This window comes from Electrophorus electricus, chromosome 1, assembly GCF_041902795.1.
Source record: "Electrophorus electricus isolate QZ-2024a chromosome 1, ASM4190279v1, whole genome shotgun sequence".
In the NCBI taxonomy this organism is placed as follows: Eukaryota; Metazoa; Chordata; class Actinopteri; order Gymnotiformes; family Gymnotidae; genus Electrophorus; species Electrophorus electricus.
Genome location: NC_137497.1, coordinates 33616614 through 33638950, shown reverse-complemented (window position 1 = coordinate 33638950; position 22337 = coordinate 33616614). Strand labels below are relative to the sequence as shown.

Genomic DNA, 22337 nt, shown 5'->3' with positions numbered 1-22337 from the left:
GAAGTAACTCGCTACTTGAGTAGTCTTTTTAATGGACACTTTCTTACTTTTAGTTAAGTAATAATTTAATTGACTACTTTTACTTCTACTTAAGTAATTAATATTTTAAAGTAACAGTACTTTTACTTGAGTATATTTTTTGACTACTCTACCAGCCTCTGGCTCTAATCACCTCTTCAGCATAGATACCGATGCCAGATGTGTGTATTATTTATTGGTAATAAAATGTGATTAGTACTGAAATGTATTTTGTAATGGTGTGAGGGAGGCAAGATGACAAGGCGAGGCATGGCAAGGCAAGTCTAAATGTCAAACTGAAGTGGAACATGAAAAGGAGGGTCTGCCTCTAGAAAACGTCAAAGCGATCATGGTGGTGAATCCAGACTTTACATAATGTAACTATGAATGTCATGCCTAAAAATATGTGCATTTATATTTAACTGTTCAACTGAGGTCATGTTCAGTTTTTGTACTTAGGGCAGTGGTAGCTCACTTAAGGTTAAGGTACTCAACTAGTAATCAGAAGGCTGCTAGTTCAAGCCCTGCTTCTGCTAAGTTGCCACTGTTGGGCCCCTGAGCAAGGCCCTTAACCCCCAATTGCTCAAATCGTACTTAGTCATAATTGTAAATTGCTTTGGCTAAAAGCATAAGATAAATGTAATGTACTTTTTACAAACTAAAATTAAAATGCAATTATCTCAGACTCTAGGACCTTCCTAAATTTTGTACTAGGGAAATTAGGGAATAGGGAAGTTAAAAATAACAAAGCTGTTTGCTATTTTGTTTATAGGTTAGATTGCATTATATTGCAAGAAAACTGATTTTTGTGCTGTTTCTAGCTAGAAACTGCTAGACTGTCACACAAGACAAACATCAAAATTAGACTCTGAGCATATTTTGTGTTTCACATGCACATTACCACTGAACCACAATATAACATACAGTGGTGTGAAAAAGTGTTTTCCCCCTTCCTGATATCTTATTGTTTTGCATGTTTGTCACACTTAAATGTTTCAGATCATCAAACAATGTTTTGTTTTGTTGTTGTGGAGTCTTTAATGACCTCTTGGATGAGTCGTCACGCTCTTGGGGTAATTTTGGTTGGCTGGCCATTCCTGGGAATGTTCACCACTGTTCCATGTTTTCGCCATTTGTGGATAATGGCTTTCACTGTGGTTCGCTGAAGTCCCAAAGCTTTAGAAATGGCTTTATAGCCTTTTCCAGACTGATAGATCTCATTTACTTTGAATCTCATTTGTTCCTGAATTTCTTTGGATCGCAGCATGCTGTCTAGCTTTTAGGGATCTTTTTGGTCTACTTCACCTTGTCAGGCAGGTCCTATTTAAGTGATTTCCTGATTGAGAACAGGTGTGGCAGTAATCAAGCCTGGGTGTGGCTAGAGAAATTGAACTCATCTTTCCAAAGATGTGATAAACCACAATTAATTTCTGTTTTAAGGGGGGGGGGGGCAAGTAGGTTTGGATTTTTTCCCTTAATAATAAAAACCTTCATTTAAAAACTGCATTTTTTGTTTACTTTGTTATCTTGTTATCTAATACATAAATTTGTTTGATGATCTGAAACATTTAAATGTGACAAACATGCAAAAACATAAGATATCAGGAAGGGGGCAAACACTTTTTTACACCACTGTATGTGGCTATAGTGTAAAAATTACATGGCTGCCCCATCTGGTGTAAAATAGGCTGTGTAAACTTAGGTGGCTCACCCTGAGAGCACTCAGTTGACATATAGAGTCCTGCTAAGGTGTAATCACTTGCAGGTAAAACTATCAGTGTCATAAAGCACAGAGGCTCTGAGGAGTCCTACAGACCCTCGACTGGTACAATTACAACCAGTATCCAGGTTTGGACTCTGCAGGGTCCTATTATCTGTATTGGGACTTCCGGGAGGGCTACGGGGATTACAAACGGAGTGAGGAGTACCACAACATCAGCCTCTGGTTGGACTCGGAGGTCGACCGCTTGGAGGATCTAGTAATGGAGGTGGAGGAGGCCCTCGAGGAGGATTCCCCCTCTGCGATGGACACGTAGTTGGCAGATTCCGAGAACGACAAGCCTCCGGTGCCCAAGGCTCCGCCCAAGGCACGCCACACTAGAGTGAGCAAGCTGCCACGCGTGACTCGCAGAGAAGCGTCATCGTCGTCATCTGAGGACACTCCCTTACCTAAGGTACACAGCCCCAGAGCTTGTGTGCCTACGCGCAAGCCTCAAGGATGCAAGAAGGAGGTGTAAACAGTGCCCGTCCCAGAGACAGGCAAAACAGCTGGTGTGCTTCCTGAGGCGTCTGCCAGAAAAGCCGCTGCCACCCAAATCGGCAAAGGTCAATCCCCCACAGGCTAGTTGGACTTCGATCCAGCTGACGACTGGGGGACAGGCTGTGGTTCCTGCCAGCCTCCTCTGGACTTTTTCATAACCCTTTGTATAATTTTGTCATGTACCTGTCCCTGTCACTGTACCAGTCCCTGTCACACTTAATGTGCCCATCACTCTGTTTCCCTTTGTGTCTGTGCCTGTTCCTGTCAGTGTGTCCGTCCCTGTGTCTGTTGTTGTCTCGGTCCCTGTCTTCCCCCCCTCTGTCCTGCTTGCACTGGCCCGTGTTGGGTAGCTCGGTCCTCCGGCCTTACCATTTGGCATTGGTGTCACGCTGTTGATGAGGGGCTATGTCATGGTAAGGCCCTTCATCCCAGACGTGTGTGTGTGTGTGTGTTCGTTTGTATGGCCATGCCCTCCCTGTGTTTCACAACTGCTCCTCGTTTTGTGTCGTTATTGTGTGTGTATATAAGTTTCTTGTTTAATTGTGGATGTTGTCGGTGTTTGACCTCACATTAACCTAAGCACTGTGTTCTCTTTGTTGTGTCTCTCAATAAATGTCGTTGTGTGTTATACGAGTCGTCATTGCATCCATGAGTTTTAAAAAATCAAGATGCCATTTTTTGCAGTATTGCCTAGCCAATAACTCAACCAAATGTGATTACAGAAGGAAATGTGAAAATCTGAAAGGATTTCTTCATTAATCTGCTGGTTATATTTGTAACAGGCCTATGAGATCTCTGATTCATCACCATCATTCCTTGGTCCTCTTCAGAGAAGCTGTGTACAAATCTTCAAACCAAACAACATAGTGCATTAAGCATATTACTTGCCTCTTAGGATACATCACTTGTGATGCATTGTGGGACTGTTATTGTGCACTAGGTACTGTGTACGGAATACAAGGGCACTGTTTAAGGACCCTGTGGAGTGGAATGCAAATACAGATTTAGGTTTCCTGAATCTGCTCATTCAAAAGTTTCGGACAGGGCTCAGGTATGGCAGTTGTAACATTAGACACAATTACTACCTTTTCTGGAAATCCCCAGAAACCATACAAGACTGCCTTTGTGAACATATAAATAACTTTGGTCAGCTGCAGCTGGTTCCCTTTAACAGAACATTAACAGAAGTTTGGTTAATTTAAAAAGAACTATATATATTTGAAAACACCATTTTAAGTACCTGTGGTGTAAGAGATCATCCCCTCCTGAAGGAAAGAGGATGATGTGACAAGGGTTGACACTTCAGGCAGGTGAAGTGGGTGCTCTGGTTGCTATGCTAAGGAGCTGGCTCTTTGGTCTGGTGATCAGGGCACATGTGTCAGACCTGGGGTATAGTTGATGCCCTTTACTACAGTACTTCATTCTATCTTTGTGATTGTTCACCTATAATGATTAATATGATAATGGTTGTTCCTAAATGATAAAGCCAGTAAATATTTTCACCTCACCAGAAACAAGCAAATGTGTATCATGTTAGTTTATTTAGATAATTGCTATTAAATATTGACCGGAAACACTTACTGATAGACACATGACCGTGTTCAATGTTGTTGTTGTTTTTTCCGATTAAGTAGTAGAAATGTAGCTAGCTATTGATGGTAAAGGTGCAGTGTATTTTAGGGGGCTACAAAGCCATGCTTCTATCAGTGGGTCCTCTTCCAACAGAGTCTGCCATATTGCACTGCCATGTTTGTACAGTAGCCCAGAATGGACAAACCAAACATTGACTTTAGGCAGTGCCTTTTACATTTTTACATTGAAGCAGCAGCTTTGGTGGTGCCATAGCACTGGTTGGAAGTTGTAGGAAGAAGAAGCATCAGTGGGTGCTGCTGGTGCTGGCTAACCATTTTGTGCAGTGAGACACTGGAAAACCCACACTTTGGGGATCATATTTATCATTTAGCACAAGAAAGAGCAATGATCTTTCCTAGATGGAAATCACTGATAAGGGACAAATGTTTTCAGACTGATGCCAAAGTTTCCTGTTTTATGTACATCATTTGGAATTATCTTGGCACTTGATGGCCACTGTGGGTTCTGCTACGCACAGAAAGGGTGGTGTGAGGGATTATAATATCTGCAACCAATATGCAATCTCACCACTAGATGCCACTATATCTTACACGCTGCCTATTTAAACTGTGCAGTCACTCATGCATTTTAGGTAGGTGCCAAATTATATATTCACAGTTAGAAATTAGGCTAGATTTCTTATTTTATGTTGAGCTCAGCAAAATATTTATGGATAAACTGGGGATAACAAAATGCACATATGTATAAATACAGTCATCATAAAGTTTCCTGCAGATGTCAACAGCAGCTGATTCGAATTTAAAAACAGCTAAATCAGGAAATGTCCAGTTAGTAAAAGCGAATACATTGCCTAATTGCCCATTGTGTGCACTGAGTGTAGGCTTTGTCAAAGTTAACTTCTTTTTCTATTTGCCCATAAAACAATACCATGCGTAATGAGATTGGAATATGCATTATAACATTATAGACAAAAAGGTGAGCAGGGTGTAGGATAGTTTCCCATGAGTACTGACGATAGCATGTAAGATGAAATGCTTGCTCTTGCTTCACTTGTTGGATTCACATACTAATGGAATAACAATGATTTTTTTGGTAGTATGCAGGCCACATTTTTCATTTTTGCAGACCTTTTTTTTCAATGTTTGCTTTATGCACCTACAATATTTTCTTGAATTGAGCACAACAACACACCTTTTGTTTTTCATAGACAAATGTATGGAACAACTTGTACAAAAAGGTATGATATCATTCATAAAGTTTTACACATTATGTTGTCGTTTCTGCAATCCTGAAAAAAATATGCAAGACACTCAGACCAATGCTTTTACAGCTTTTACAGTTCAATGTTATAATACCATTTTAATAAATAATGTAGCCTGTAAGAATTTAAATTTAATTTTTTTTAAAACATTTTTCCAGTTGTTTAGTTACTTAGTTTATTAGAATACATTTCAGCTTCTTAAAGTGACCACAGGATGGCAGCAGCCAATAGATTTCCGTTTTATGCTGGTCGTAAATGTTCATCAGTGGTCCTATAACATAAAAGTTGCATATGCCTGTTTTCACATACATTTTGCTTTACCTTTAGAGCTTTACCTGTGCCTCTGCAAGTCCTGATCACAGACAGGTTCTGGGCATACTTTTCAATTAGCAAAAATGATAATGGCTTTCAATAATAAAAAGTACAGATTTGCTTCTCTGTGTTTCTCTGTCTGTGTTCATATTGTGTATTTTTTTGTGATGTTATTCTCTAATCTACTGAATGTTTTCTTATCTAATATGAGGGTTTCTCAGACAATTATGGGACTTCATGTCTCATCCTTCCAGTGCCTGTACCAGTCAACACTGTTCTTTTAACATCAGTGCTGATAAACGTTAATATTGGAGCTTTATTGGATATTGTTCGCCTCTCTATGCTGTCAGGACCTATGACTGCTGTCGCACTCTGTCACTATAAGAATGCATTTATCACTAATCATAGACAGCAAGCCACTTAATAATTTTCACTTCTCTAACAAGTACATTCATTTCAGGCTTCTTTTTCAGTTCCCCATTGCTTCTTCCCCATTGCCTTTGCAAATCTTTATTAACAAGCACATGCAAATATTGAGGTATTTATGTTAACTTCAATATTCCATCAAGGATCTGGATTCTCTGGTTTAAAGAAAAGGCTGGATGAGAGGCCACTGTATGTGGACTCATTTGTATATTGAATGTGATGTACAAAGAAATGTGCATGGGACTTTGTATAAGCAAAGATCCATAAATCTGAACTTCTGTTGTGTACATCTAATCTGAAATGTCAAATCTATGCAAGGTTTTATTCATAAGGCCTAGGATATTAAGGATATAAGCAGCTAGCCTGTAGCTGTGACAGAGTACCACAAGGTAATGCTGTTAAGTGGATTTGCATTCAAAACTAACCAGGTTCCCTGGGTAAAAATAACCCATGAGTTAACGATTTCAGGGCCTATACTCCTTTGGGCTAGTGATTTTCTCTTGTTCATGGAATCTTGCAGCATTTACTAAAATGTAAAATTTTGTAGCAGATCTTTGGATGACTTCGATTAACGGACTGGCATCAAGACTTCAGCCTTCATGCTACAGCAGCTGGCAGGTACCAAGACATGACTCAGCAGGCTAATCCACATGTAAGTCCTCCCAAGATGGGGCTCGCAGTTTCTGATTATCTTATCAGATCTGTGTTGTCATTGTTTTTCCCATGTTGAGTTCAGCCTGATACGCCTGTTTTAGTGAAAAATCTTGCTGAGTTTCTGTGGTCTGCACAGCAGCACCTGCCACACAGCTCCAGGTTTGAAGTTGTCGTGGTGCATGTTGGTCAATATCTGCTGTGCTCATCTGTAGCTGTGACAATCACATCCATCCAGATGCGCATGCTCTCTGCGCTGGGGGCCACGAGGAAGAAAAGCCGTTCGTATGTCTTCAGACAGAACGTCAAGCTTGGCCGTGGTGACTAGTATGAGGAGGACAGAGCACAAAAGACAGAGTTATGGCAAATACAGGCACTCAGAGTTAGAGCAGCAGTCAGCAGGAATACAGAGAACAAGAATAGGCATACAGAGAGTTAGAGCAGGAGTCAGATGTAGAGGAGCAACGTCTGAAGGAGGTTCAGCAAGTCCAAAAGACGAGACAGAACACTGGAAGGCACAGGGTGGGTGACCAGGACAAATGAGTTTAGAGAAGAAGAAAACATGGATAACTCACTAAGGTAGCTGTACACAGATGGTCACAGTAAACTTGCTCTATGGCTTGGAAGTAGATCACCCCTTTCAGTTTCTTTTCATCATGATCTGAGGTCAGAGAGAGAAACAGCAAGGGAGATTTTTGAAGAAACATTAGACACTGAATTCAAATGATAAAGTACCCCTAATTCCACCCACAGTGAGGTTTTCCCCTTCAAAGTAAAGCTAATCAATTGCTCTGCTGTGTTTGGCTTTGAGCAGATGTAGACATGGCTCTCACCAGTGTAGTAAGCTAGTCGACGGTGGTCCAGGTCAAAGAGGAACCACCTTCTCCTCCATGTCTTTACTCGACCGCCTTGCTTCGTTAGGAAACCCCCACACTGCCGTGGAGACAGCTGCACACCCAAACAGCTTGCCACACCATGACCAAGAGACTCCACATGAGCCCGCAGGTCAAAGTTCACAGTTAGGAAGAGCGGAACACCCTGCTGTCAAGGAAAAAGCCAGTTTTAAAGGAATCTTGAGTAAGTCACAGCCTTACAGTTTACAGTTCTGAGATCATAGATAACTATTATTATGATAGTTCATGCTCTATTGGTGATTTTACACACACACACACACACACACACACACACACACACACACACACACACACAGCTAAGTACCTCAGGGGGGCTCTGGAGTAGACTAGGTTTGTGCTCCTCAGAATGTGTGTGAGTATAGGTGTACAGGCGTTTTTGTGAGTGTGATTTCATGTTTGTTTGTGAATGTGTGTGTGAATGTATTTGCGTGTTCACAGCCTCCAGCTCTCTCTGTCTGTCGTCTACCACAAGCTGTCTCCTCTCCTGCAGTAAGACAAAGAGTGGTTATTCTCTTTGGATTTACCCTAACGCTAAAACCCACAGCACATACAACCTAACGCTAACCATCCAGTCAAACTCACTGGTGTAAGACATACTATATGACTTTCAAAGTCGTCAGTTTGCTGTACTGTTGACACTACACAACTTGCTGTCTTGTAATCAGGAATCTTTAAGACTTTGTGGTTTGCACACTACACAACTGATAAGTGACAGGCATTACAAAATCTTTCACCATCCAACAAGTCTGTCTGAGCTCCAAACTATGTTATACCACAAAAACACACAAGAGAAATGACACAGGGATTGATGAAATACCATGTGCAAAAGTGGGATTTTTTTTCTTCCAGAAATGGCTATCAGCAAGAAGCAATCAGTCCAAGTTGTTTGTGTGCTGATTTGGGATGAAAAAAAAAAACCAAAGACAGAAAACAACTTTTGTTGTAGCCATGCTTGTTGTACAACTCATCCCAGTTTTTCTCCTCACACTGTGCCTTACGCTCTCACTGGCTGTAGCTCGGTGCCCAACTCACTGCTAGTAATAACCTGATGCTAGCACCACTCTACAGGAATTTTTGCCAACAGGTCCAGATATTTAGCCTGCTTGACATTTCTTGGTCATATGCGAGTCATCGGCAAGCCTCTCAGATGGTGACAATTCATACATAATGATTTGAACACCAATTGTCTCTGATCTAGGGCTTTTCTTTGCACTCTCCAAAAACGTAACACCTTAAATCTAACCTCCCTTCCCTAAAACCTTCACCCTTCTCACAAGCACCCATGGTCTAACTCTTCAGGTCACTCTTCTCAATTCTGGTAGGTCATATATCCTCACATTTGGCCCCTACAGAGACTCAGCTCTGGTATAACACTAAAGATTAAGAGTATTAATCTCTAGGATATAGTAATCACAGTTCATATCAGGCACTGAGACTTTAAATGTACTGTTTTGGTGAGTGACTTCACAATATTTGCAAAAGCCAGCATTCAGTTTATTTTCAGACAAACACTGGGAATGATGCCATGGCCTGAACAATGACTAAAATATCAAAGGCACTGAGCTGCTTCTGTCTCTGATGTGCAGAGTACAGATGGGACAGTCCCATTCTGGTGTGTGCAAGTGTAGTGTAGTGGCATTAGCAATAGCACTCCTTCACCAACATTAGGATGGCCAGAGTGTATGTGCTTTTGTTGACTCACCCTTTCCTTGAGCAAGCGTTCTCTCTCTGCTTTTGCCTCTCGTAATTTCCTCTCAATCTCCACAAGGTCCAGAAGACACACATTGGGGCTTTAATGCAGAGTACACACTCATAAAGCAGAGGTATCAAAACACACTAAAACCCAAATAAATAATGAGCAACACCACAGGCGGAGAAGGGAGCATGGGTAATGTTGGAACACAGCCACTCATCCACAGAAGGGAGCATGTGTAATTTTGGATCACAACCACTCAGCCACAGAAAGGAGCATGTGTAATGTTGGAACACGATCACTCAGCCACAGAAGAGAGCATGTGTAATGTTGGAACACAGCCACTCAGCCTCTCGCCTGACTTACCTGGCAGCTCGGGAGCTGTTGGCACTGTTACATGGTGTGAGGAAGCCATTACCATTTGTACTCGCATTAGCATTCCCATTACTGAGTCTGTGTGCTGGGTGGGGAAGAGGTGGACTAACTTCAGGGTTTGACCTATCTGGCATCACCCTCAGGGGTCCTGAAACATACAAGCACAGAGTTGATCAACCCATTTGTAAGAGTGAAAATGGGTTGGAGTGAGTGCAATGGAATGGGGTCAGTATCCAAACACCTGTACGAACTTGATAAGAGCAGTGCTGTTTGCTTATGACAGCTGACTCATGAGCTCATGCAGATACACCCATTCCCAAACGGAGCGTTCCGCTCCTGCCTCTGGCTGGGTGTGGGAGATCGGGAGAGATGATCAGAAAGTGGAAATGAAAGATAAAGATTCAGTATGCCTATAATGCCAAAAAAAGGGCAGAAATGCATGTCTACACAGTAACCCCAGTGATAATTCTGGCTCTGCCTGTATGAGCAGGTATCTTGATGCATGGGCGTGCCTTCTCCAGCAACCACTGAGCTCATGAGACAATTGGCCTGTGTTGCATCTAAAGGTGGAAGACTAGCAGTGGGATTTAATGCCCTGCAGACCAACTGTAGGGTCACTGCTCCAGCCAAGATCCACATCACAGCCCTGGTAACCAGAAGTTCCTGTTGGCTCTGGTTAGCGCAATTAGATGTTTAAGATTGGTCTTAGACCCAGGTAGCCATTCCATGTGCCACTCCTGATTTAACCACTGAAACCAGTTGCCAGTTCACCTTGTGATATTGGCAGCTTCTCTGAAAGTTTACGATGTGAACTGCGTTTACGGGGAACTGCGGGTGCTTCCTTCAAAGGTTCCTGGAAAAACAGTTAAATTGTTTTCAGTTGAACTGACAATGAAATGAGTGATTGTGAGTATTGTAACCCTAGTCAAACCAATGTTTAAAATATTGAATGCAAATGCTTAGAATTATGCACCTTCGCTGTTTTGTTAGAGGCTAATAGAGACAGCAGTGACATGCTGGAGGCGGACCCAGTGATATTGAACCAGTCAGTGAAAGGTTTGTTCTCTTTCAAAATCTACTGAGGCAGATACCACCAGAAATCGGTAAATGGTTGAGAGACAAGTTTTATGAAACTCTGGATATAATAGAATGTGAGGAAAATAAAGACTAGAAGATGATGTTTTCATGAGAAATCATGTGACATTTAAGACAAAATCTGGACTCTGAGGTTCAGTTCAGATCAATGTATAACACAAAGAAGCATTGTTTAAGAGCATAAGACAAGCTATCTGACACGAGAGGAAGTTAGAGCAAAATGAGTTTGGACATACCATGTGACACAACCCACTTGCAGCTCAGCAAAAAGCACTATGCAGTGCTGGAAACACTAATGAGTTAAACAGTGTTCCTCACTCTGCTTATCTCATGAATTCTCCCTCCCTTTCTCTTTCTCTCATGCACACTCCCTCTCTGTAACTCCTTCTGTCTCTCTCTCCATCGCTTGTTCTCTCTCTGTGAATCACGAACACACGAGCAGTTCAGGCAAAACCTGTTAACCCTTTCCTGTCCTGCCCTGTCTCGAACTTTGTACATACTGAAGTGAGCAGTTACAGTTCTCACAGGTAAGCAGGCATAAGACTTGTAGTTTGCCACAGTGTACTTTTAAAAGAACTTTTAATGTTTCTTACGAACACATGGCGAGAGTCTCTGCTGCCTTGCTTCCTTCCTCTTTCTCACTCTGCTGTTGCCATCCAAAGGAATTCAATTAAAAGAGAGACCACACAAAACACACACAAGTGCACGTGTGCACACACATTCACACTTGCACTCGTATTTGTTTGAGTTGTGCTTACCTGTGGTGTCAATTTGCCGACTCTCCACACTTATTTTGCCTTGCTCCCTTGGCTCCTCTCTCTCTCCCTCCCCCTTTCTGCCCTCATTGAGCTGTCTTCCTTCTCTGTCTGCTTTCATGCCTGCATGCCCCCTCTCCTTTCTCTCTCTCTCTCTCTCTCTCTCTCTCTCCTTCCTTCTTTCTCTTGCCCTTTCTCTCCTTCATTCACAAATGTTATTTGTCTCCTCCCCCATTTTTTTCTCCTACTGCAGCTAAATTCATAGCTACATTAATGTTGCTGGTTCAAGCCTCACCACTGCCAAGTTGCCACTGCTGGGCCCCTGAGCAAAGCCCTTCATTCTCAATTGCTCAAATTGTACTCAGTCATAACTGTAAGTCGCTTTGGATAAAACCGTCAGCTAAATGCTCTAAATGTAAATGTAAATGTAACTGGATTCTGAAGAACTAGAACTGGCCAAAGTACACTAATAAAGAACAAATAAGTCCTTATCTATTGGTGGTTATGTTGTTAATATGGATGCATCCTTGGGAGAGCTGTGGTAGGTGAGCACAGAGCAATGGCTGATGTTACTCTACCCGCTGGGATTTGTGGAGAAGTTCCCTTCTCTCCTGCCGGAGGGCATTTAGCTCTCGCTCTTTCTCTCTCTCCATCTCTTTCAGCTGCTGTTGCAGCTGCTGGACCTGCTCCTATAGAACGAAAAATAAAGTCTCTTTTTATAACCTGCATAAACATACATACAGAACTGTGTCTACATATATCCATTTTCTTATGTATACATACTTATAAAAAATGAATGTACGGAGACTGCAAGCTCATATTCTCTCTCAGGCAAGGTACAGATTATGATTATTTTTAATAATCTTTTCATACAAAAAGAAGGACACATGGCAGTAGAAGTGTGATGCAAAATGCACACATTCATTTTAGGGAGGAACAGTCTGACACCAAGCAAATGAATGATGTTTGTTTAGAACAGATTCAGTGATTCCACCAGGCACAGAGTCTAAGACTGCTACATCCTACAGACATATGGCTCACTGCCCTTAAGATGAGACCGCATGGTTGAAAATTCTACTGAGTTCTCTTGCAAACTTTATTTAATATTACCAGAAACTGACCCCAGTCTCTTCCTCCATACTCCACCTAATTCACAGTGTGGAGTGTTTAGGATCGATTTGGTTAAGGACCTGGAGAGTGCATTGCATTCTTGCATTCATCCTCAAACTTGCGTCCTGTATCCCGCCCAAGACCCTTTTTATCTTATCAATGTTAGATGGGTTGTGAGACTGTAAACTCAAAAAATAAAGCACTTACTACATCTATACTGTAAAATAAATGAACCCACTGTATGGAATATAGGCAAATCTGTTTAGAACTGCAGGCTTGAAAAAATAACCTGAAGAAAGCCATAGAAGTGAGTGGATGGTATGCCATTTCTTGTAATTGTTCAAATGATTGCAGAGCAGTTCTTTTCCATCAAGTTTTTAACAATTCCAACTCTCTTGTTGTTCCAGTATTGAAAGACACCTCCACCCATCCCAGGAGTGAGTGGGAGAAGGGAGAATCCTCTTGGCCTACAAATCTGGTAACATCTCGCCACACTTCAATTGTATTAGTGTGGATCAGGTTGCCTTTGACCAAAGGTGGGAGCTTGGAGATGTCATTGATGATGAAAGTCAATAAAAACTGGAGCACAGGAGTCAACGTGGCATTCCTCAGCTAGCACAAGGAAGTGTCTCAGAAAATCATCTCTAACACATTTTACTGATGAGATAAAATGCACACTGCTTCTGTGTTGACTTTCCATCTCTGCCATTTGTTAGCTGAAGGAAAACATCAGAGAAAGAAAGACAGAGAAAACAGATAGAGGAAAAAGAGACAGGACTGGCTGGTATAACCTATTAGAGGAGACAGAGGTGGCCTGTGCATCGAAGCTGACAGGTAGATGTCAGGACGATGACTAGTAGATGACAGGTAGAGGTGTGGTGATGAGCTCCCAAACAACATACGGTCACAGAGCAGCTGAATCAACACACACAAGAATTCTCTCTCCACCACAGCACCTCAGCCTCACCCGGGCTCTGTATCTCCTCTCTCTGTCCTCTGGTTTGACTTTCCTATAAACGGCAAGGCAAATTTGTGACCGTTTCAATTGCCTGGATTTCTGCAAAGTTGGTTCCTGAAATTTGATTTGATTTTTACTCATAATGGTCACAATAATATATAAAGGCAATTTTATTTAGCAAACAATATCCAACATGTTGCATGTTTACTTCATGAGCCTCTGACCAACTATGACCAACTATTTTTTGCTGACTCACTGGGTTGCTAATGTAATTAGCTTGTTTGCAGTATCATGTGGACATATTTGGGCTGTAGGTAGCAGGGTATAGAGGTGGACCTATGACATTTTCACACACGCCTACTCCAGTCCTTCCCGCCCTCTCGGCTCTTCAGGAGGTGAGTGAGTTCAGAGCCCAGAGAGTGTGGTGCTGGAGTCAGCTTTGAGTGTTGTGGAGCTCCCATACACAATGGGACTTACTTATGAACCAGTCAGACCAGACAAGAGCGAACAATTACAGTGGCATTCCTCAACACGTAACAGGGGGAACACTTTTAACTAGTTTCTTTGTCTCTCTTTCTCTCGCTATTTCTGTTTGTCTCACCTGAGTGCTGTTGACTGTGTGCTGTTCATGGCTGATCTCTCTCGCTATCTCGCCCAGGCTGTGTTCTTCCTCCAATCCACTCTCTAATTCAAGTACATGGAACTCCCAGTCCTCAAATGCTCGCACTGCTGTGTCCACTGCCTCCTTCTCCTCCATACACACAAACACACATCTGTCACTTTAACATCCATCATACACAACCACACAATCCTCCGAAGTGTGTGTCGATCAATCATGTCTGTGTCTGGTTGTGTGTGTGTGTGTATATGTGGCATGTTAGGTCTAGCTGTGGGAATAGCAATTGCAATAATAAGCTGGTTAAACCAGTACAGTTGGCTCTCAGCCAATACACACACTGAGAAAACAACAGGAGAAACACAGCACACGTAACACAGCTCTAATATTCCTGGAGGCAATGCCTCTTTTGAGCTGTGGGAAAGGTGGTTAGTTCTAGTGTTTGGGGTTCAGAGTGCTGTTACATGTCGAAACACCTGCTGCTCTCTCGGGCTGCTTGGATTTGTGATGCCTTTCTCTGACCACCTTCTCTTCAGCTCCTCCACCCTGAGCCTTTCCTGCTCCAGCTGTGCACGCTCCTGCCCACAACCAAACACCCAAATCAATGCTCTGGATCAGATCTCCTCCTGTTTGTGTGTGTGTGTGTGTGTGTGTGGGGGGGGGGGGGGGGGGGGAGGTCCAGACCTGCTGTGTGGTGGCATCTTTCTGTATCTGCTTCTGTTTTCTGGTCTCCTGCAGTTTCTGCAGTTGTGCAGTGTGTTTGAGCAGATGCTCTTGTTCCATCTGCAGCTCGCCCTGTAACAGGGCAATCTCCAGCTGCAGCTGGGCAGACACACATAGAAAACACACACCATCACTCTCACCCCAGAGTGCACACACACCATCACTTGCACACCAGAGTGCATACACACCCTTACTCTCACACCGGAGTGCAAACACACCATCACTCTCACCCCAGATTGCACACACTAGCATTCTTGCCCCAGAGAGCACACACACTGTCACTCTCACCCCCTCAACTTACAGAACACATATACCATGACTCTTGCAGCGAGCACACACGCTGTGCCTCTGAGCCCTAAGAAGCACACACACTATGGTTGTCAGCCCAGAGCACAGACACACCATGACTCTCAGCCCATAGAACAGTCACACCATGACTCTTGTCCTCAAAGAGCAAACATGCTGTAACTCGCGCCTGAGAAAGTACATACACCATCACTCTAGCCCTTGAACGCACACACAAACAGTAAACAATATTTCAGCACTCTATACAATTAGCACTCTCATAGAAATAAGTCAATTCCCTTCCTGAAGATGTATACAGCTGCAGACATTCATCCTTCACTCACCTCTATTTTTAGCTCCTCCTTCTGCTGGTCAAGCTCTGTGATTCGCTTCTGCATCACAGAGGGCGAGATCAGGCACTTGGTGGAGTCAACACTCATCTGTCTGGCATGGGACTGAAAGAGAGGATGAGGATAAGATGAACAGTGCTTCTCACAATATCTCTGGTAGATGAAACAATGAAAGCCTCCACTTACTCTCTCACTTTCAGTACTACTGCCCTCAGTATCTGACTCTGCCCCTGAGGAGGCGGGGCTTTGTCCACAAGCCACTCGGATGAACCAGGGTGGTTTTTGTGTGTCCATATTGTGAATAGATCTGTCTGAAGATGGAAAAAGGGAGGGGGTTGATGTAGACATGGGCCCTTAGTGCTGTGTGGAGATATGTGATTAATGATAGATCAGGTGACTGTTTGGTCAGACAGTGCATGGCTGAGAACATCATATTAGGGAATTATTATCTGAAAAGAAAACCCTCTCCACACTGATCAAAGAAAGTGAAAGTGTGTGTTAAAAGGGAAACAAAAGTGGCTTCTGTGCAGAGATGGGCATGGTGACCGCTGATGGGACTCCATACACTTATAAACATGTCTTTATTCTGCCCTTTCAGAACTAACCTGCTGTGCTTTGATCAGAGAGCCTTTGTATGTACTCACTGCTGCACTTAACCAGCTCTTCTTTTCCACAACCACCCCTCCCCCGGGCACCACTGGCTGTATACACGCACAAGTATATGAATACTCTGTGTGGGAGCCTATCAACAGCTATTCCCCATTGTACCCCCCCCCCCCCCCCCAACTTATCTTCATACTCATGCCTTATAAGGAGACTACGGTCTGCAGTACTGAAGCCATTGTAGATAAATATATAACTCTGACATGACAAGTGCCAAACCCAGACTGGCACAGTGACACATAGAAGGAGAAAGAGAGAGAGTTTATGGGAGAAAGTTTGTAGGAGTGCAATAGAGTCAAGGAAGGAGAGAGACAATCATGGACATAAAGGATTAAGGAGAGTTAAAGAGAGAATGAAGCTAGTTCTTAAATGTCAGAGACTAGTGTCAAATTTCCACACACACACACACACACACACACACACACACACACACACACGAGACAGCATTCCCTACTCAACTCCAACTGCCAATCTGAGCTGACTCAATCACAAATTGCTTACACTGGAATTTAATAAACATACTCATGACAATAACATGTATCAGGACACATATTTAAATTATTTACAGCGACTTAGAAGATGTATCTTCTGCTTCCTTCCAGAGGCCTACAGTATGAAACAGCTTGGCCATGATGTAAACATGTGAACTACTGTGCTTTTACGGTGTTCAACTCCCTGATGTTTCATTAGACACTGTTTTAAATCTGATTTCTCCCCTTGAGTTTGAAAGCAGGCACAGAAACACACCCACAGTCTTTAAGATGTTGTAAGATCTCTTATTCATTGAAACAGGTTTTTACAGCTGATGCCAGAACCAGTTTAATGAAACTGACTGTTTGAGAACATGCTGCTCATTTATTGATTTGGAAAACACCACCAAGTCTACACATGCTGTTATATCTAAGTTCTACACTCACCAAGTCCAACACTCACCAAGTGGACAGTGCTGAAGTCCACACTGTGAGTGCACTGACACAGATTAAGCAATTTTAATATGCCAGCACATTAGTGCGCATGGAGAAGCACAGGGGACTTAGCGAGTGAGTGGTGGTGATATTCTCATTACAAACATAACAACATGACATGAAAAAAAGGAATGGACAATGGTTGGTATAATGGAGGAAAGCCAGTTAAATCTGTAATGAGTGTAAATGAGTGTTTATTGCTGAGGAGTGGCAGTGAGATTAGAGAATTAGAGAATAAACATCCTGTAGTTGTGTAACTTCTCTCTCCCGAGAACTACGGAATCAACCCCCACACACACCGTGTTACTGAGCACTACTAAATCCAGCCGTAACCATCCCATCCATGTGTGCATGCACACACATGCTCACTGCTGCATCTTCTGCAGTCCAGAGAGCACATACACACTGTGCTCCCAATGACTCCTCTCCACTAAGATCATGCTCCACACAAACACACACACACACACACACACACACACACACCAGAGTATGTAAGAGCACACAACACAACTGATATTGCGTCTCTCCAGTAGCACACACCACATGCTTCAGTATCAGAGTGGCAACAGCTAATCTCACACAAAAAAAGTGTGCTGCATCAGACCCTCCTCCCTTAGAGCCCAAGTAAAGGGAACAGGAGGAAAATTGATACTTAAATGACTTGCTTTTTTAAAAATGATAAATTGCTATGTTTAACTTCACTGTAAATTCCAGGAAAGGGAAGCCATACAGAAATGAGAATGCCTTTGGATAAAGACAGAGAGCATGGTCCTTATTCCACAACAAAGAGTCCAGTTGGCCTATAATGTTTATGTTTATATCATGATACATGTAAAATGAGTTAGTTAATGCTGCATACTGTTGTTACATAATAAGGGTACAGTGTGTGTGACACCTATCTCTAAGAAGGGTCCAAGCTTGGTCCATGGGCCTCAGGTACCAATGGGGAGCTGGGTGGTCTACGCAAATAAAACCATTCACCTTTCACCATACACATCTAAAATGACATACTGAATAAACTTTCATTAGGTTAGCTCTAAAAGTTCTTTTTTTTCCAAGATCTTGTTCTACACAACAGTTTGTTCTACATAATGCACATGAGCATAATAAATCATATACATCATAATTACATCATCTTGATGCAAGATCATGTCCATTAATGAGGTATCCACAAAAGATGAGGTCAGTGCTGCACACCACTAGACAGACAGGAGACATCAGCCCCAGGGCCAGATTAACATATGTGCTAGGTGGGGCTGAACTCCCAGGGCCAGATTAACATATGGGCTAGGTGAGTCCGAAGCCTCAGGGCTTGGTGAGAGCGGAAAAGTCATACCTACCGGTAGTATGATTTACTGAATGAGTATTTGTTCAGTGTCTAAACAAAAGGAAGAAAATTGCTGCCTCATGGCAACTGGTTTGGTGACTAAAGGAAATACAGACTTGGTGGATGGGAAAATGTTTTAAAATAAGTCGATGATGCTGATCAAAAAAAAAAAAAGGGGGGGGGGGGGGGCTGGTGAAAGATGTGCAGGTGAATCATCACAACCTGACCATGACCTGGTAGTTCATGTTTGGGAAATGCTTTTGGAGAAGCTTGTTGTAGATGTAATTAATATCATAAATGCCAAATTCATAGAAAAGCTTGACAGATGTGAATCCTATAGAGACAATAGTGACCTATTTGCATTCTTAATATCAATGAAAAAGAACTTCTTTCTTATTCGGTCTGCAAGAGAGCTATAGGAGAAATATGGACTTACAAGATTTAACAGATGAGATGGAGCACTTAAAAATGTTGCAAGCATGAACAAAGAACATCCACCAAGTAATTATTGCAACTATCAAGTTCAAGTAACCTGTAAAATGTATTTTCAAATGTGAATATAGCTCTGCAAATTGACCCCACCTTGCCTCTTGCCAATGCATCTGAATGTCCCTTTTGTAAATAGACTTTGATTTAAAATAAATGAACAAAAACATTTGCAGTCTGTGAAAGAAGAAAAGACATGCATGTCCCTGCAATTGTAATTGTTACAATCATGGACCTTAATGTCATCATCAAGGATTTCCATCTAATAGTTAAAGCAATCTTTTAAATATATCTGATTTGTAAGTGTTGTTGCTGTGCCAATAAACCTATTTTCTATGAGCCAGTGTTTGTTCGTAATGCACTATTGTACTTGATTCATTGTATCTAACCAAATTTACTCTCATTTGAGAATAGCTACAGACAGGTGAGTGCATGTCATATGGAGAGCAAAGTGTTTGTCTTTTTTTGGTAATTTGCATTGAAGTTTTGATGCCACTGGACAGACATGGTTTTACCTCAATTTACAATAAGTGTGTGCATGTGCGTGCTTTGTCATCCCATGTTTACAAAATTAGATGCGTTGTGCCTGCCCATGCATGTGTATGCAGCTTTTTAAATATATGTATGGTAACACTATGGTACAGAAATAGCTTGAATATATTTGGTAGTACTATGGAGGAGGCTCTTGGAAATGCTATAGCCTCAGGGCCTTGTGTGGTCTTAATCTGGGCTTGGTCAGACCATCAGACAGAGTGCCACCCTACAGCAAGTCTCAGGGTTCTCCACAGTGACCATTTTGAAAACTGCCTCCTCTCTTATTACAGAGCCTTCCTTACAGAACAGCTGAAGGCCATTAACAAAATGACATGCTAGTATACTACTAGTAGGCTTGAAGTTGAACAACCCAGTCCTTCAACCTGCCTTGTAATTACAGAGCTGAGAGACATGGTTGATCCATGAATCAGCTTGTGAAAGAGTTGTCTGACAAGTCAGATGATCTTAGAAATGGGGGCATGGTCAGCTCTGAGACTCCCCATGTAATTTGGGGGACTACTGGTTGTTTATGGTAAATAACACACTCCCCATCAAATTAGTTATTAAATGATCATTTATTAATGATCATTTATTAAAAGATTAAAATACATTAAAGACAGGACTGACAGCCAGGTGAGCACCATAGAAGACAAAAGACAATCCACCTACTTCTCACTTTTCACTCTCTACCTGCATCAAATCAAGCATTTACATTTATAGCATTTAGCAGACGCTCTTATCCAGAGTGACTTACAAAGGTGCTGTCATTTACTGTCTGTTACTCTCACACAGAATACATCCTAGCCAGTAGAGTAGGTTAGAGTCCAATATACCAATGAACTAAATAACTAGAAATACAGGGATCAATGCTGATGCCTAGAATTACAAAATACATAAGCTTCATCTTAGACAATGATAAGTGCAATAAACAATAAGTATTAGAGTCTGATAGTCAACATCAGTGTAATAAACAATACAATAAGTACTAGTTTCATATACAGAACATCTACAGAAACAAATGTACTCCTTACTAATGATTTAGTCTTCCCTTTTGTCACAGGTTCCCTGTCCTCAGTGACCCAAAACAACCTCCTAGGATCAAAATATTGCATGCCCGTAGATTTACTTAAGTGATTGCCGAATATGATAATAATAAGGAAAGGTAAGCTGCGCGTCCCCATACACTTGTATCTACACTGGTACCTTTCTCAGTGTAGATGGCTACACAAACAAACAAGGAATAAACAACACTAAGAACATATACGTTCCTTAAGAACCGGATGAGTGAATGGGAGCGAATAGATTTCGAGATTATGAATTCTCAAACTGGCTGTTGTCTTTGAATTTGGCGGTACGCGAGGAAAAAAACTCAACAAGAACACCAACACAATGGAAGTGTCATGACTGCATTAGTTAAAGGCTCTTATGACTGAACCTACTTTTTCAAACTTTACATTTTCTACACTAGTTTGCAGAAATAGTCTACCATTACAAACTAAGCAAAATATATGCCACTTGTTTAGGCTTATTATTTAGGCTAACTATCGACTGAAATAAAGCGCACGTATCAATCATACCTGTTCAAACTTCCTGCGAAATCTTCCACACAATCTACAGTTAAGTATTAAAAAGATAATTCCAGAAGATATTTCTTCTTAGAGACTGACAAACAGTAATCCCAATATCCAGAGACGCTTATCATCAACTTTCGACAGTCTACCGAAAAGCGAAAGTGTTCTTTGACAGGGCAAATAAACTATTTCACAGCCCCTCCAGCCGGACTCAAGCCCTTAGTGTTACCACCCCAGAGTGACATCGCGGTTGAGGGTGTGACGTAAAGAGGCAGGTGGGTTCACGCGGCGTTGAGAACGAATGACGGGGAGCGCGAGGTCTGAATCCAATCCGGTTAAAAAGAAACAGAAAAAGGCAAAAGCTGTTGGTTTGAGTACGTGTGGCCACAATGTGTTCTCATAAGCGTCCTCTCCGACCTCACCTGTTCCGAATGCTTAGATAAGGTCAAGTCACGTGTAAACGCCTATAATAGATGTTAAAATCATTAAAATAATTTTAATCCGTAATAATGTAGTAATATGTTAGAAGATGAGGCCCTTTTCTGGTTTTGTGCAATGTATTCTTTTATAAACGTAGCTGATTTGTTTTTTTCATTTTTTAAATGTTCATTTTTAAAATCTTTTCTCGACAAGAATCTTTACTAATCACAAATTTGAGCTTTCAGAGCTGTATTGCTGCTTACACTATTGCCTCAGTAACAGATTACAACTCACACGAGCTTCACTCATTATAGCGAAAAAGGGTCAGACGGACGGAAGGGTGACATGCTGAATGGGGCAGGAGAGAGCAGACGGGGGACGCTTTGTACACTCATGACGTCCTGACAACTGGTGACATGCACCATATGGGCCTATAATTTTCCCTGCAAACGAAGACATATCCTACGAAATATCTCGTGCACGGCTTCAGCTACACAGTGCTTACTCCGTCAAAGCAGGTGTGCGTCAAAAGTATGGCGAATATGTCAGTAGCCGTATTTTCATCTGAATGTGACAATGGAGACTCCACTCACACAACAAAACCTGAGTGGATACATCTGTTCAGCCCTTGGAATGGAGTGACAACAAACGTAAAAAGATGTGATTAAATTCAAGTGTCTCATATATGAAGAGTTCAGTTGTTTAGTTCAAACCTAATGTATTATTGAGTTTAACAGAGATCCCGGCGACGAAACAATATGTTTGTATAACTATTGCGTTGCTGTGACATCAGCTGAATGTGACTGTGAAATGAGTGTGTAATATACAATATGAAGGGACAACAGCTGTTCATGGTCTTGCAAACAGGACCTGTGTCAAACTAGACACTCCCATCTACCCAAACCTGTCTTTCATTTTTCTTCTCTATGTGGGAAGGGAAAGTTTGAATAGGTACAAATAACACATATAAATAACT

At 41.9% G+C, this 22337-nt stretch overlaps 1 protein-coding gene across 8 annotated transcripts; it reads right to left on the bottom strand.

Annotated features, from left to right (window-relative positions):
• Positions 1-4590: 4590 nt before the first annotated feature.
• Positions 4591-22324, bottom strand: phldb3 (pleckstrin homology-like domain, family B, member 3). 8 transcript variants are annotated; one of them, XM_035525908.2, is made up of 14 exons: positions 20948-22324; positions 15582-15706; positions 15390-15500; positions 14722-14859; positions 14502-14615; positions 14023-14172; positions 11932-12042; positions 10275-10356; positions 9495-9651; positions 9138-9225; positions 7740-7919; positions 7355-7559; positions 7097-7182; positions 4591-6845 (listed from the first exon to the last, which is right to left on the bottom strand). In XM_035525908.2, the coding sequence occupies exons 2-14, from the start codon at positions 15687-15689 to the stop codon at positions 6711-6713; spliced, it is 1665 nt and encodes a 554-aa protein (XP_035381801.2). In that variant the 5' UTR covers positions 15690-15706; positions 20948-22324; the 3' UTR covers positions 4591-6710. The 8 variants fall into 8 exon arrangements, with proteins under 8 accessions (XP_035381801.2, XP_081572132.1, XP_081572136.1 ...); XM_035525911.2 differs by having other exon boundaries at positions 4592-6845; positions 7355-7562; XM_035525909.2 differs by having other exon boundaries at positions 4592-6845; positions 7355-7562; positions 14514-14615.
• Between the last annotated feature and the right edge of the window lie 13 nt (positions 22325-22337).

Bases quoted from the DNA above. Each gene is read 5' to 3' on its own strand.
- phldb3 (XM_035525911.2), bottom strand. From the start codon at position 15,689: ATGGACACACAAAAACCACCCTGGTTCATCCGAGTGGCTTGTGGACAA. The intron at 14,616-14,721 runs GTCTGGACCTCC...GGTTGTGGGCAG, and splicing joins AAGATGCCACCACACAGCAG to GAGCGTGCACAGCTGGAGCA. The intron at 7,563-7,739 runs GTACTTAGCTGT...TTTCCTTGACAG, and splicing joins TACTCCAGAGCCCCCCTGAG to CAGGGTGTTCCGCTCTTCCT.